The 14,577-nt window shown below is 43.9% G+C and overlaps 1 protein-coding gene across 4 annotated transcripts in view; it reads right to left on the minus strand.

Annotated features, from left to right (window-relative positions):
* Window positions 1-14,577, minus strand: part of GRIK4 (glutamate ionotropic receptor kainate type subunit 4) — a 472,983-nt gene that overhangs the window by 85,027 nt on the left and 373,379 nt on the right. For all 4 annotated transcript variants that reach the window (XM_079954667.1, XM_079954665.1, XM_079954666.1 and 1 more), the window contains exons 9-10: window positions 10,955-11,107; window positions 7,800-7,904 (exon numbers count right to left, since the gene is read on the minus strand). In XM_079954667.1, the coding sequence (XP_079810793.1) occupies window positions 7,800-7,904; window positions 10,955-11,107 (258 nt within the window). The remainder of the gene's footprint in view (window positions 1-7,799; window positions 7,905-10,954; window positions 11,108-14,577) is intronic.

A 14,577-nucleotide genomic window follows, 5' to 3' on the forward strand; every position in this document is an offset into this window, starting at 1 on the left:
GAACCGCCGACCTTTCGATCGGCAAGCCCTAGGCGCTGAGGCTTTAACCCACAGCGCCACCTGCGTCCCGCAAATATGCTCAACTAGTTTGGACTAAATAAAAATTGTGTTGGGACTTACTATGTTAATATATTAAATATTAAATCACTTAATGGTGTGGGCTCCTTTGGCCAATAGCACAGTGGAGGATGATGAAAAGCCTTAAGCACTGCTAATTTGCTTGCTGGCTGAAATCTGCATCAGCTTCAAGGTTCACTGAATTTTCTATCAAAGCTGATGAGCAGGAAACCCAGGCAACTTAGGGAGAGCCAGAGAGATAACCCGTTGGGGGCAGAACGGGGTCTGCCCACCTCTGGAGAAGGCAGAAGTGGTGTTTTGAACCACAGCAGCCAGCTAATTCGGCTCCTGGGAAGCAGACACCAGTTTCTCTTGTGGCAGGCTGGAATGGGTTTAGCCAAATAGTTCCTAATTACATCTACTTTAAAATAATAACAACATTGAAATGTTTCCCAGGGCTCACTCCAAAGGAGAAAAAGGAGAGATAATCAGCAGTGCTGTGGTCCATAAATTAAGATTGCTGTGAAGTTTTGACTCAAGGGTGGGGAAGAGAGGCTCTTTAACTCCTACAGAATTTACAGGTGCTTTTCTGCATAGTACTGAAGCATCGCAAACACAATTGAAGCCTCCACTGGACATAATTTTTATAGTGGGTTGTCACATCCTCCAGTCCGGCTTTGCCAAAACCCTTCAGCTCACTGTTCCTTACTTTTTAAAACACATTTTAAGTACTGTTTACATCTGAACTTGCTGGTTTGTATTATATGGCTTTTTGACATCCAGTGCACTTTTAAAATGTGTTTGGGGGCATTATTGGGTTGTTTTTGTTTTTATTTTGATTATGTATTTTGTGTTTTCATATTGTGATTTTATATTGTGAACCGCCCTGAGACCTGTGAGTATAGGGTGGTATACAAATAATAAAATAAAATAAAAATAATTAACAGACTGCATGTTTCAGTGCTAGTCTGTTTTGTGTGTGTTGTCTCCAAATACAGAAGAAACAGTAACTTAATTAAAAGTGTAGGTTGGAGCCTTGTCCCTGATATGCAGGTTTTCAATGAGTAGTAGGAGGTTCTTGGTTGGAAACCATTAAACCATTTGACACTCACACCCCCAGCAAATTTTTGGAAAGGTGTTCTGAACCAGATCATAGGGTGTTGGTTTGGACATGGTTCCAATTCTCTAGCTCTGCCACAGGTTCATTTGCTAGTCCATTATGTCTCCCTGAATTGTTTTAATCCTGCGGGAAAAAGGATGTTGGACTAAACTGGTGGTGTTGCCTGGTTGGCACTGATCCGTGACAAGGCCTTTTCAGTGATGACTCCCCAGTTGCAGAATGGCTGTCCCCATCATTATTAACTTTCAGGAGGAATTTTCAAACATCCCTGTTTACCCCGGTGTTTGGTGGCTGAAGATCCATGGATGGTAGTATATTTTAGATTGTAATTGCTTTTACAATGTTTTCATCTGCAACTGCTTTGAAACGTTTTCAATTGTAAATTGTTTTTAGATTTTTAAAAAATCTGTCCTGGAATGTTTTTCTTTCTTTTGTTTTTAAATTTTATTTCAATTTGCTGCCCTGGGCTCCTTGAGGAGGAAGGGTGGAATATAAATTCATTCATTCAATCAATCAATCAATCAATCAATCATTAATACTATTTATAGCTTTGTTCAGTGGGGCCCTTCCTGTGTCCTTAATGTGCACTTAAAGCCAAACCCAACACATGACACAGCAGATGCACACAATTGGCTAGTCATGGCCTGGAGGGAGCACACTATGTGCAGACTTGTCTGCAGCCACCCATATGTTTGTGCAAATAAGCAACTAGGTGACGTTTGCCAAATCCCTCTCAACCCAATAGCACATGCAGCAAAGCTGTCAAGAGACAGCTTCAAGTCACCAGGCAGCAGCTTTCAGCACCATGGATAGCTCTCCCATCTACTCCACATTTACCGTATTTTTCGCTCTATAACACGCACCCGACCATAACACGCACGTATCAATCAATCAATTTTAATTACGGCTATTAGCCCATAAAATATATACAACATAAAAGCACAGAAGCATAAAAAAACCAGTACATCTAACAACAGAAGGGGAACACCACGATGCAAGGGTGGGTCATTGAGAAGTGACAAATAACAGCTTGGGGCCCGGAAAGATCCAAGGGACGGTTCACAGAAAGGACGGTTCACAGAAGGAAAACTGGAGGCGAGATCCGTCATGCACTCTCATCATAACTGTCCGATTAGTTTTTGTTGATGTTGTTGTTTTTTGATGGTTTTTGTGTGTGAATTAACCGCATTCAGGAATGCACGTAGGTTTTAGAGGAGGAAAACAAGAAAAAAAAAATTCTAAACGAAACAGTGGATGTATGATTTTTGTGGTTCATGCTGTGGCCACAGACATGTGATCTGACAGTGAGTTTGGAGCAGCCCAATGCAAAAATCCTGAGGATCCATGCTTTGTAACCACGTTTTTGCACTACTGCGACCCCAGGCAACAGTGGGTGCGTGCTTTTTTGGTGCAAGATGTAGCCATGGACATGCTATGTGATCTGATGGTGAATTTGGGGTGACCCAGTGCAAAAATCCTGAGGATCCATGTGGATCTGTGCTTTGTAACCACGTTTTAAGTGGGGAGGGAAGGAAAAGCACTCAAGGGACAAGGAGCACGCGTGGGGTGTGTGGAGAAGGATGCTGCTAATAATGAAGAAGAGGGGTTTAAGGGGAGAAGCAGCACGTGTGGGGTGGGTGGAGAAGGATGCTGCTAATAATGAAGAAGAGGGGTATAAGGGGAGAAGGCTCCCCTCCTCTCCCACTTTGCTCCTTTAAAGCAAGCAGGCTCTGCTTTTCTCCCTCCTCCCCACTCATCCCCGGCTTTACAAGCTGAAAAACTTTGCTGCTATGTAGCGAGCTGAGTGGGGAGGAGAGAGGGACAGAGAGCCTGCTTGCTTTAAAGGAACCAACTGGACAGGAGCCGCTTACACTCGTGTAAGCGGCTCCTCTCCTCTTCCGCTTTGCTCCTTTAAAGAAGCAGGCTCTCTGTCCCTCTCTCCTCCCCACTCAGCGGCTCTTCTCCTGCTTTGCTGTTTCAAAGCGAGCCACGGAGGAGGGAAGGAAGGGGAACCATGGATCTTCTGCTCACGACTGCAGATCCTCCCCGCCACCCGTAGGCATTCGCTCCATAACACGCACAGATATTTCCCCTTACTTTCTAGGAGGGAAAAAGTGAGTGTTATGGTGCAAAAAATACGGTAGGTTGATGTGCTGAGGATAGCGCTGCCATGTATATTTGTTCACTTTATGTTCTGCTTCATAGTAAAGGTAAAGGTAAAGGGACCCCTGACCATTAGGTCCAGTCGTGGCCGACTCTGGGGTTGCGGCGCTCATCTCGCTTTATTGGCCGAGGGAGCCGGCGTACAGCTTCCGGGTCATGTGGCCAGCATGACTAAGCCGCTTCTGGCGAACCAGAGCAGCACACGGAAAAGCCGTTTACCTTCCCGCCGCAGTGGTACCTATTTATCTACTTGCACTTTGACGTGCTTTTGAACTGCTAGGTTGGCAGGAGAAGGGACCAAGCAATGGGAGCTCACCCCGTCGCGGGGATTCGAACTGCCGACCTTCTGATCGGCAAGTCCTAGGCTCTGTGGTTTAACCCACAGCACCACCCGCGTCCCTCTGCTCCATAGTAAGACTGTCTTAATAGTCATTTACAGATTTACAGACCTTCATGATGTAGATGGGTTTCAAAGAAAGAGTTATTAGTTGAGTCTTTATCATTTCTTTCTTGGACCCATTTATTCTGTTAAGGAAGAAATGATAAAGACTCCAACTAATAACCCTTTCTTTAAAATCCATCTACACCATGAAGGTCAGCAGGGAACATATCATACACACCTTCTTGGGCAAGGAGGTCCACAACTGGAGTACCATCACCATGAAGGCTCTGGGTTTTTAGAGCCACCTGCCATGGTTTGGGGGTGTGGCACATGCAAAATAGATTCCCTTGGATGATCCTAGCATGGCAGAAGGAGACTAAAGTAAGATGAAGGCACTGGGTTTGTGCTGTGTGACTTCTCCGTGTTATTTTAGAAAACCTCAGCCGCAAATGTTGTTCCCTGCCTCAGTACCTCCTTCCTTCTTGCCTCACTATTCTCGCTCCTCTATTATTTATCAGCTAACTGCATTATTTAACTCACAGTAACACATAACTGCATGGCAGAGAGCTCGTGTTTGCTCAGCACTTTGAATATGTAAAGCATTATAAGGTTGTTATTAATAATTTGATAGGCTCTAAAGGCATCCGGGCTACCATTTGAACAGAGAATGACAGGCTGCACTGAGATGCTGCCAAGGAAGGAAAGCCAAACAGATGGGAAGGCAGCCAACAGAAAGTGGCTGAAAGGCATTCTTATGAACCATGCTGCCCCCTTGTTGAAAACCTCCCTTTAGCATTGGTGTGGCTTGGCTACTAAAAAGGATGCTAGTTAATAGACTGTCAAGGCAAAAGGCAACTTTTTCCACTTGGAACACCAACTCACAGCTATAGCAGGAGGAGGCTGTGAATCAGGTTTGTCCAAGATGGGCAGCAAGGAACTATGAAAACAACAGATTTTGACTCTTGAGTTGTCTGACAAAGTTGCAAAGAGATTTCTGAAAGAAAGCACTTTTAAGGCTTCACGGAATTATAGAACTATAGAGTTGGAAGGGGCCACAAGGGTCATCTAGTCCAACCCCCTGCAAAGCAGGAGTCATAGCTAAAGACTCTCTGACATGTGGTCATCCAACCTCTGTTTGAAAAGTGAAGGAGACTCTACCACCTTCCAAGGTAGCCCATTCCACTGTCAAACAGCTCTTAGCATCAGAAAGTTCTTCCTAATGATGTGATATGGAATGTTATCCGTTAACTCTGTTCTATCCTGTTCCTACCCTTCACCTAGAATGCGGGTTCAGTTTTCCAAAACCGACTTGTATGGTATAGAGGTGGTGCTGTGTTTGCAAGCCTCTCCTCATTCTGGGCTTGCCTGGTGATTGACATTAGGAAGTTTCTGGCCTGTAGGTCCACAGGCCCTGTGTCAGGAGCTCATCCTACACTTGAGTAGGACCCTGGCAGAGACACATGCCCGACTGGCATGTTTGCTCCCTCCTGGTAGATCGTTTGGGAGCTTCATAAGCTTTCTTCAGCCTGAACATCACAGTGACCGATGCCAACAGACACTGACACACTTAGGGATCCGCAGAGTCTGCGTAGTTCGCGTGACAGACCTCAGCAACTCAGCATTTTGGCTAATCTACTTTATTTACATATAAACACACACAGAGCACTGCAACATGGCACCCTCTCTCTCTAGCATCAGACAGCAAAGAGAAAAAGAACAAAAGACAATAGTCCCACTTCACAGAACACAGTAACACAAACATCCTGTCTCCATAACTTCCCACTCTATGGAGTCAAAACATATACCGTCATGTGACAGACAACAATCCCATGACTGCAGTCATGGAGCAGGAATTCTAACACCCTGGCCCTCACTTCATGCATGCCAAAAGAGCCTGCTTATCAAGGTGGCAGTTCACAGCAGTTCTGAGAAAGGTCCTCTGTGCCTGTGGCCATGACCCGTGGATGCCGCCCACTCTTTCCACATTGGAGCAGCCACCATGGCTTCTGGGTGGTGTCTTCCTCCAGCCCAGATAAAGACCATGGGCTATTGGTGCTCCTCTGCCTACAAGAGTTGTGCCCACCCTGGAATGGCCCCAGTACTTATTGCCCCCTGTCATGGCCTGTTTAAATCCCAGTTGGCTGTCCTGTGTTTATTGCAACTTTATCATGCCTTGGCCCCACCACCTGAGGCTGCACTGAGTCTGGACCCGAGAACACAGAAGTGAATAAGTTGCAATTTATGGCAAGCTGACAGGTATGGAGATTTCTTAGAGGGGGAATCTTAAGCTGCACAATCCTAGGTTGGGGTGGAAGCGAGTAAAGAGAGTTTTCCCTAGAAGAAGCCACTTTGCCTACATTCTGCTTAAAAGATCACGGAAGCTGCCGACAACTTTGCGCAATGGAGCAAATTCTGTAATTCCCTCCCAAAAGCCACTCTCTGAAAAGCAGCGCTTGTTAAGCTGGAAGGATAAAGAACTTCTTGAAGAAAAGGAAACAAAGATGGATCAGCACTGCAGGCAGTCATATGCTGCTAATTCCACACACACACACATGCACGCACACACACACACTGCTTAAGTTACCACCACCGGGAGCTTTTCCTAGGCTATCAGATTTTACTCCAAGCAAAAGACAAGAGACAGACAGGCAGACGAACTGAGAAAATCTTGCCTTTGCTTTCTGACTCTGAGTTTCCTAAAAATGGCCAAACTTAACCCCGCTGACGAAGGAGACGCCCCTGCTCTAGGAATGTTCCTATGTGCCCATCTGGACAGCACTGCTGTGCTCCCAAAGATTAAGCATTGGAACTGCTACAATTCCAAAAATTACTCTGTGATAGTGGCAAAATCTATCACAGCTCTAAGATAGGATCTTGCTGAGGATTCATGTGATCTGATCTTTATAAAGACTCATCTCATGTTCAGATAAGCAGTAAAGTCTATTGTTCCTCTAGACAATATACGTCTGCATTCGCAGGGCTATTTCTATCATTTTCATGACGTTCCTCTGTTAATTTCCACATTATATTTGAGATGGCACATGATGTTAAAGCCACTATGGTGGAATATAGCACAAGTTTAGGGCTCATCACACTGCTAATTGCAAACATGTTTTTGTTTTTTTCCTGGAAGCATATAACATGGAAATGAGCACTAAGCTTTCATTATATTCCACTACGATCCCAGAAGTTGCTTTTATGTCATGTGAAAGCTCAGATATAATGCAGAACTTAACAGCTAGGGAAGCATCATGAAAGTGGAATAAACTGCCATATGAATGCAGTCATAGTGGCCAAGAGTGTGTGTTGAGAAGTACATAATTCAAAAGTGATGAACTCATTCCATAGCCACTTTTAATAGTCTTTTTACTTTTTAATTTGGTTGTGCATATATCTGCCTAGTCTCCACTCCCCACCAAGACACCCTTTTCCCCCCATGTTTTGTTTTTTTTAACCTCGCACAAAACTTAACAACTTCCACAAACATATCAAGTCCTTTGTTTATCTGTTTATTGCAAATGCATTTTACATTGCAATCCTAAACAAGTTATCTTGGAAATAAACCCCATTAGAATCAATGGGATTTGCTCCTGCATATATTAGTATAGGACTGTGGCCTTAATCTCCCAGTTTTCTCATTGTTTCAAATTGGTCCATAAGTTGCAGTGAAGTAATAATAAAAGGCAACATTGTAAAACAGCACAAACAACCCTATCAAGAGCATTGGGGCAAATTATCATCTGCTCAGGTGCAAATAATTCTTGTTGGAGTAAGTGAGTCTTAAACAGCTCTGCAAAAAGCCAGGTGGATAGTTCCTGGGAGGACATTCCATAGTTGGATGATGCTACAGAAAAGGCCCTCATATCCCCTCCCATCCTTAGAACACCTTGCCAGCAATGGGTTCACAACCATCTCTGTACATATTTAGCTTTCTTTAAGGGACAGGTGCGACTAACCTAAAACAAAAGAGCAGAGAATAATCCCATATTCATGCGCGACATGACAGAAGGAACATTAGGACTTTGAAGGACAAACCAACCTGAAGCAAAGTGCTAATTGGAGTAGACATTTCCTTACCTGTCTGAAGCCATTCCTGGTATACTGCAGGATCTTCAGGGCATAGTTTGATCGTTGACCTTTGCTGTTGAATTCTATGTGGCCGGTGAGACCTTCCAATTCTACCTGTCCAAGAGAGGGTGAGTTGCAGCGCCAAATATGGAAGATTTCTTTTTAGCCCCAAGCACACTGCTCTGGAACATCCACCCTCTCATTTAAAGCCAGAAGGAAAACAAATATGTTTCATCTAACATCTTGGAACTGCAGCCATTCATAAGGCAAGTTTGGGGTTGCATGGTAGAATGCTCTCTCACATTCCTGCACAGGAAAAGCCATTGTGTTAGGGAGAAAGGCTGGGAGCTTTTGGCGAGGACAAGCATCTGATCCCAAGAGGTCTTTCACTCCATCTGAACTGCTAAATTCTCTTTTCTCACCACACCCTTCCTCCTGTGATTAGAGCTGGAAGTTGCACTGCTGAAGGCGGGGAGCTTAATTGTGTCTCATTCCACCGTATTGCTTGGGATTTAGGGCAAAGAAACCCTTACCATGCATTGTTAACACAAATACACAAAGTACTGTCATGTTAAGGGATGGTAAACACAGTAAACCACATGCTGCTAATTGCTGCCTGTGCACTATGACACTGACAACAACCCTTTTCAGTTTTCCCACCTTGGAAAATTAGGTGGCATTTCTGCAGCTTCCACATTCAGGGCCTGTTTCCCCACAGTAGAATGCAAAACTCCAGGGTGAACTTGTGATGGCACAGGGCAAGTGACTTGTCTGTTATCACTGACCGCCCTTAGGTATGTAGACAGATGAAACCATTACTGCCAGTGTAGTGTAGTGGTTAGAGTGTAAGATTGGGACCCAAGAGATCAGGGTTCAAATCCCTACTCACCTATGAAGCTCACAGGGTGTGACCTTCGGCCAGTTACTGCCTCTCAGCCTAGCCTACCTCACAGGGCTGTTGTGGGGATTAAATGAGGAGGAGGAGGAGAACCATGGATGCCACCTTGAACTCTTTGGAGTAAAGGGTGGCATGAAAATGCAACAAACAAACAAATAATAAAATAAAATAAAACTCATCCGAGACCCAGGAAGCTGGCACAGGACCTGCTTTGCCAACAGAAATTGATTTAATAAAAGGTTATCATCACAGAATAAGGCCTATGTAACTGGTACTCTATCAAGCTGAACATATCCTGGTTTTCTTGCTCCCTTTGGGACCTCAGAAAGGAGCCTTTTAAGTGGTGGCTCCCTACTTGTGGAATGCTCTCCTCAGGGAGGCACACTTGACACCATCATTGCTTATCTTTAGGCACCAGGATAAAACATTTCTTTTCCTCCAGCTCTTTGGCTTTTAATCTATGGCCTCCTTCAGTGAGTGGGACGTTAGAGCAATTCAGGATAAAATACATAGTTTGGGTATTGCTCTGGAGAGACTTGAAGTATGTGATGAAAGCTACATACTCCAAACTATCAAGCAGTGGCTTTATGAACACGAAAAACAGCATTAGTCTCCTCACACTGCGAGCTCCTGTTCTCCAGAGGCCCTAGGCATAACTACTTCAGACAGATGTTACACCAATTACTTAAAAGACCTACTACTTCCTTCCCAACAAAGAGCTTTTATGCTCGCAAGACTAAATGCCTTCCCCATCGGCAGTGACCACTGGTAAAGGTAAAGGGAGGGAGCCAGCGTACAGCTTCTGGGTCATGTGGCCAGCATGACTAAGCCGCTTCTGGCAAACCAGAGCAGTGCACGGAAACACTGTTTACCTTCCTGCCAGAGTGGTACCTATTTATCTACTTGCACTTTGAGGTGCTTTTGAACTGCTAGGTTGGCAGGAGCAGAGACCGAGCAAGGGGAGCTCACCCCGTCACGGGGATTCGAACCGCCGACCTTCTGATCGGCAAGTCCTAGGCGCTGTGGTTTAACCCACAGTGCCACCCGCGTCCCGTGACCACAGGTAGATACTCGCACATTCCTTATCAAGCCCGCCTGTGTGCCTGCAATCAGGGAGTACCAGACTCACTGGACCATATTCTCTTGGACTGCCCTTTGCACAGCAGACTCCACAAACAGATGCTGATCAAAATGCCGGACCTGCGACCCACGGCTCCGAGAGAAAGCCAAATGAGGTTCCTCCTAGTGGACAGGGACAAGGGCATTACTGCCTCAATGGCTTCCTGTTTAATCTCCATCCTATCTGAAAGGGTTCTTAATGACTCATCCCTCTAGGGGAATAAACAGGGTGAAGCAGAACAATGGAATGCCTTGTGACCCTCAACAGCCTCACTCCTGTCCCTTTTAAATCTATCTGTTTCACTGACTTGAAATGTCTTAACTTGAAATGCCAATACAGGTATTTGTATTGTATTGTAACTCTGCTTTCAAACATGTGAATAAGTTTCACATGTTTGGAAGTGAGAGCTGGACCATAAAGAAGGCTCATCACTGAAGAATTGATGCTTTTGAATTATGGTGCTGGAGGAGACTCTTGAGAGTCCCATGGGCTGCAAGAAGAACAAACCTATCCATTCTTAAGGAAATCAGCCCCAAGTGCTCACTGGAAGGACAGATCATGAAGCTGAGGCTCCAGTACTTTTGGCCACCTCATGAGAAGACTCCCTGAAAAAGATCCTGATGTTGGGAAAGATGGAGGGCACAAGGAGAAGGGGACGACAGAGGACGAGATGGTTGGACAGTGTTCTCGAAGCTACCAGCATGAGTTTGACCAAACTGCGGGAGGCAGTGGAAGACAGGAGTGCCTGGCGTGCTCTGGTCCATGGGGCCACGAAGAGTCGGACATGACTAAACAACAACAACAACAACAACATTTCACTGACTTGAAATGTCTTAACTTGAAATGCCAATACAGGTATTTGTATTGTATTGTAACTCTGCTTTCAAACATGTGAATAAGTTTCAGAGCTTTCTGTGTTGTTTTTTGCTGGTTTTCGTGCATGTGTTATTTGTTGTACATTGCCTTGAGGTGCTTTTGTAAAAATACTAAACTTTTTTTTAAAAAAACAAACAAAAACAAAAACAACCCCAAACCATCAAATATTTTTAAATCAATATCCCCACCACCATCTTGCTCAGCATTAAACCCCTGGCAACACTTCTCTCCCTCTTCCATCCAAACCATTTATGTTCAATCCTTCCTCACCATTCTCAGATAGTTCATCAAGCTGGTGCCATGTTGCCAGATTTGGGCAGATCCACAGGACAGGGGCTTGACGCCGATCTCCTGGCTCCGGTTCAGCTCCTGAACGGCGCTCACGACAGCGTAGACGGCATCAAACAACAAGGCAGAAGACAGCTGAAGATACCGGGAAGAGAATTGGAATAGGCAAAGGAAGTGTAACCCAGGCCGGAAAATTGCAGAGTGCACAAGGCATCCCATTTATCATGTTTTTAATATATGTCCAGCTCAAATTACTTTATTATTATTTTTTAAATTAAAAACGCCCCTTATTCTAAAAAGCCAAGCAAAAAATAAATATATAAGATTCAAAATCTCATTACTAGCAAAATTGCCCTGGTCACCCAATGTAATGTGTTATTCATAAAGTAGGGTGGAATAGAAAAATAACTAGATCTATCAACCAACCAAAGAGCATTTTAAACTGAGCCAACTGTCTGGGTTTTAGGAAATGTAAATTGATGCAGCAGCACCACACAGGTGCCTTTTTTAACAATTCAGAAGGAGGGAAACAGGGGTGTATTTATTTGGCTATTTTTATTATTTTGCATTATTTATTCTGACTCTGCTACTTTTGGGGAAGGGCAGAGTGCTGAGGTGGGCATCGAATTCCTCCCTCTGGCAGCCGTGAATCCTGTTTCTTTTCTTTTCTTTTCTTTTAAATTAAAAATAAAAAGCCAGAAGCAACAGCAAGAAAATCGACACCATTCCAACCCAATGAAGAAAAAAATGCAGATAATCTGACAGCTAGTTTCCTCTATAGACATACCTAAGTCATTTCTTCAGTGCATTTTATTTGTCTGCTTAGCCACATCAGAGATATCCTGAACTTTAACAAACCATTCGTATTTGCTGGGGCTTTTCTTCCCCCAGCATATTCTTCATTATCCGAGGCCTTGGCCTTGGATTCCTTCCCTGAGTAACGTCCAGCAGGTGCCCTTGAGAAGCAGGGTCTTTTAAGTTGTGGCGCCAATCTTGTGGAATGCCATGGGGAAAGCCACCTGGTTCAAACATGCCAAGTTCTCTAGGGGGATAGTGGGAGGCCATTGTCATGGGATGAGTTGCAGTTTGATACCCATACTGCTGCTGTATTGTTTTTAACTGGGTGATTCTTTATTCCTGCTGCCAAATGCCATTCCTTTGTTGCTGTTATTATCTGTAATTTGATTTTACTGTTCTAAATTGATTTTTCTCTTCCCCTCCAGGCTTTTTAAATTCCATGCTTTTAATTCTTAGAACTATTTTGTCTTCCCTGTGCTGATTTTTTTAGTGCCGTTTACTGATTTGATACTGTCGAATGGGTTTATGCTGCTCTTTGTTAATTTTTGCACTGGCGTTGCTTTTATATATTTGATGGGGTTTTTTTTAGTACTGCTGATGTATTTTAGTGATTTCAATCCATAAACTGCCCAGAGGACACAGCTGATTGGGCAACATAAAAATGCTTAAATAAAACAAAATAGATCTGTTTTGTGAATGAATTTAGCTGTTATTTGGAAAAAAGAAAGAAAACAAGGTAGAACATTTATACAATAAACAATTTACAGTAATAACCGGAGGTTCATTGCCTGCAAGCAAAAGAAAGCAACAACCACATTTTAAGAGCCCCTTAAAAGCTTTCTTTCAAATAATTCAAATGTAAAAGATTTGCATTGGATTTTAGTGCTACACGATCTATTGGGGGGGGGGGGAGAGATGGCTGGTGGAAAAAATGATGGCTTTGCATGCAAAATGTCATATATTCAATTCCTGACATCACCCTTGTCTGAAACCCTGAAGAGATGCTACCAGCCAGTGTAGACGGTACTTGATTAGATGAATAAATCGTCTGGCTCAGGACAAAGCTTTTTTCTGTGTCCCTATGAAGTATGTAACTTCTGGTCAATAATGCTGAACACAAGGATAACTCCACTGTACATCATAAATAAATCTGTCCACTCGTTATGACATTTTCAAAGTCTAAAAATGTACTCAAGATCTTATTTAACCCCGTAGGGGGTAATGTTTTGCAAAGTACACTGATCTGCACTGAGTCACTCTTAAAGAGAAAATAGCCTAATTGACATATGAATCTCTGCCCAAATCTTGTCCCATGAGCCATTTTCCGAGTCTTGGAGAAACTTATAAGAATGCATCTTTATCTGTAAACCAGAGATTATATTATATAGTTGTGACAATTGCCCTTTTCTCTTTGGCTCTTTTTGTCAATAACTCTTCACACTATGTTGATTTCTCAGCCGGCTTATCAAGTCTTAATTCAGAATACTGGACTTGAAATTCTTCAACCCAAGCAGGCATCAAGTGTGATGAATTAACATTCATCTCTTCATGAGTAATATATCTGTTATGCACCACTAAATCCTTAAATCGCAAAACATTATGTAAGACTCCCAAGGGAAAGTCTCCTAAAACATCTTGTAAATTAAATTTAGAGTCCTACAGAAATGCACCCAGGCTCAGTTTATTTCTGAATTTGAGGTGAGCACTACGCACACCAGAGAGCTGTTATTTTCCAAGCCCGGAAATATGAGTTCCAGCCACATCGCCAGTTGGAACAGGCATTCCTATCAATCCCTCGAAAGCCCTTATCTTAGATGGCTAAATATAAGTGCTAAAGGTTGCATGGGCAGAAGTTAATACCACTGTAAGTGTTGAAATCCTGGGAGGACACTATGAGAAGAGGGTGCTGGACTGGAAGGGACACCAGCCTGATTCAGGCTATGAAGCCCTGGGGATTGTCTGCTACCAGTCAGTGTAGACAATATTGAGCTAGATGGACAACTGTTGTATAAAGCAGTCTCTCTATATTCAACAAACTTTTACCCAGAGTAGACCCACTGAAATCAATGAGCACCTTAGGACCATTAATTTCCATGGGCCTACTCCAGGGGTCGGCAAGATTTACCTCGTCTGGGCCAGTTCACTCCAGCGGAAATCACTCTGTGGGCCGGATCGAGTGCCCGTGATTTCCGGTGTCTGTGTCTGTGCATACACGATTTCCGGTGCTGCGGAAGTGAGTCCCTGCACCACACCGGTTTAGTGCAGCGTGTGGGGACTTGCCAAGCAGGCGGCTCGTGGGCCGGTTAAACGACACCCATGTGCCGCTTGTGGCACATGGGCCTTAGGTTGCTGACCCCTGGCCTACTCTGAGTAAAGGTTAGTTGACCAGAGCTCCTCTATTCCTAATCCTGGTCTCGCTAAACTCTCTAGGTCCCTTCCTGCACGCAGGACTTTCATATCTGGCAATACTGCTTTGGCAAAGGAGTACCCAATCGGTGTTGACAGCCCAACTTAGACTCATTTGCTTCTAATCACTTCTATTTATTCCTCTAGACTCAGGTGGTACTTATTTTTTTTCCCCCAACCCCATTCCCATTGGTTTCGTTTCATTTTTCATCAAGTTATTAACTGGTCATTTTCTCTCTCCTCCTCACTGCTATGACTAAGATTTCACCTTTAATTATCATCACTTCCTGCATTTTCTCATTGTTGTCGGTTCCTTATTATTATCAAAGCTCGGTTTCTCCTAACTAACCTCTCTCCTCAGAGCGTCTCTCCTCAATTACCATTGTGGGGGTTCGGTGAGG

Source organism: Podarcis cretensis (assembly GCF_951804945.1).
Source record: "Podarcis cretensis genome assembly, chromosome: 15".
NCBI classification, from domain to species: domain Eukaryota; kingdom Metazoa; phylum Chordata; class Lepidosauria; order Squamata; family Lacertidae; genus Podarcis; species Podarcis cretensis.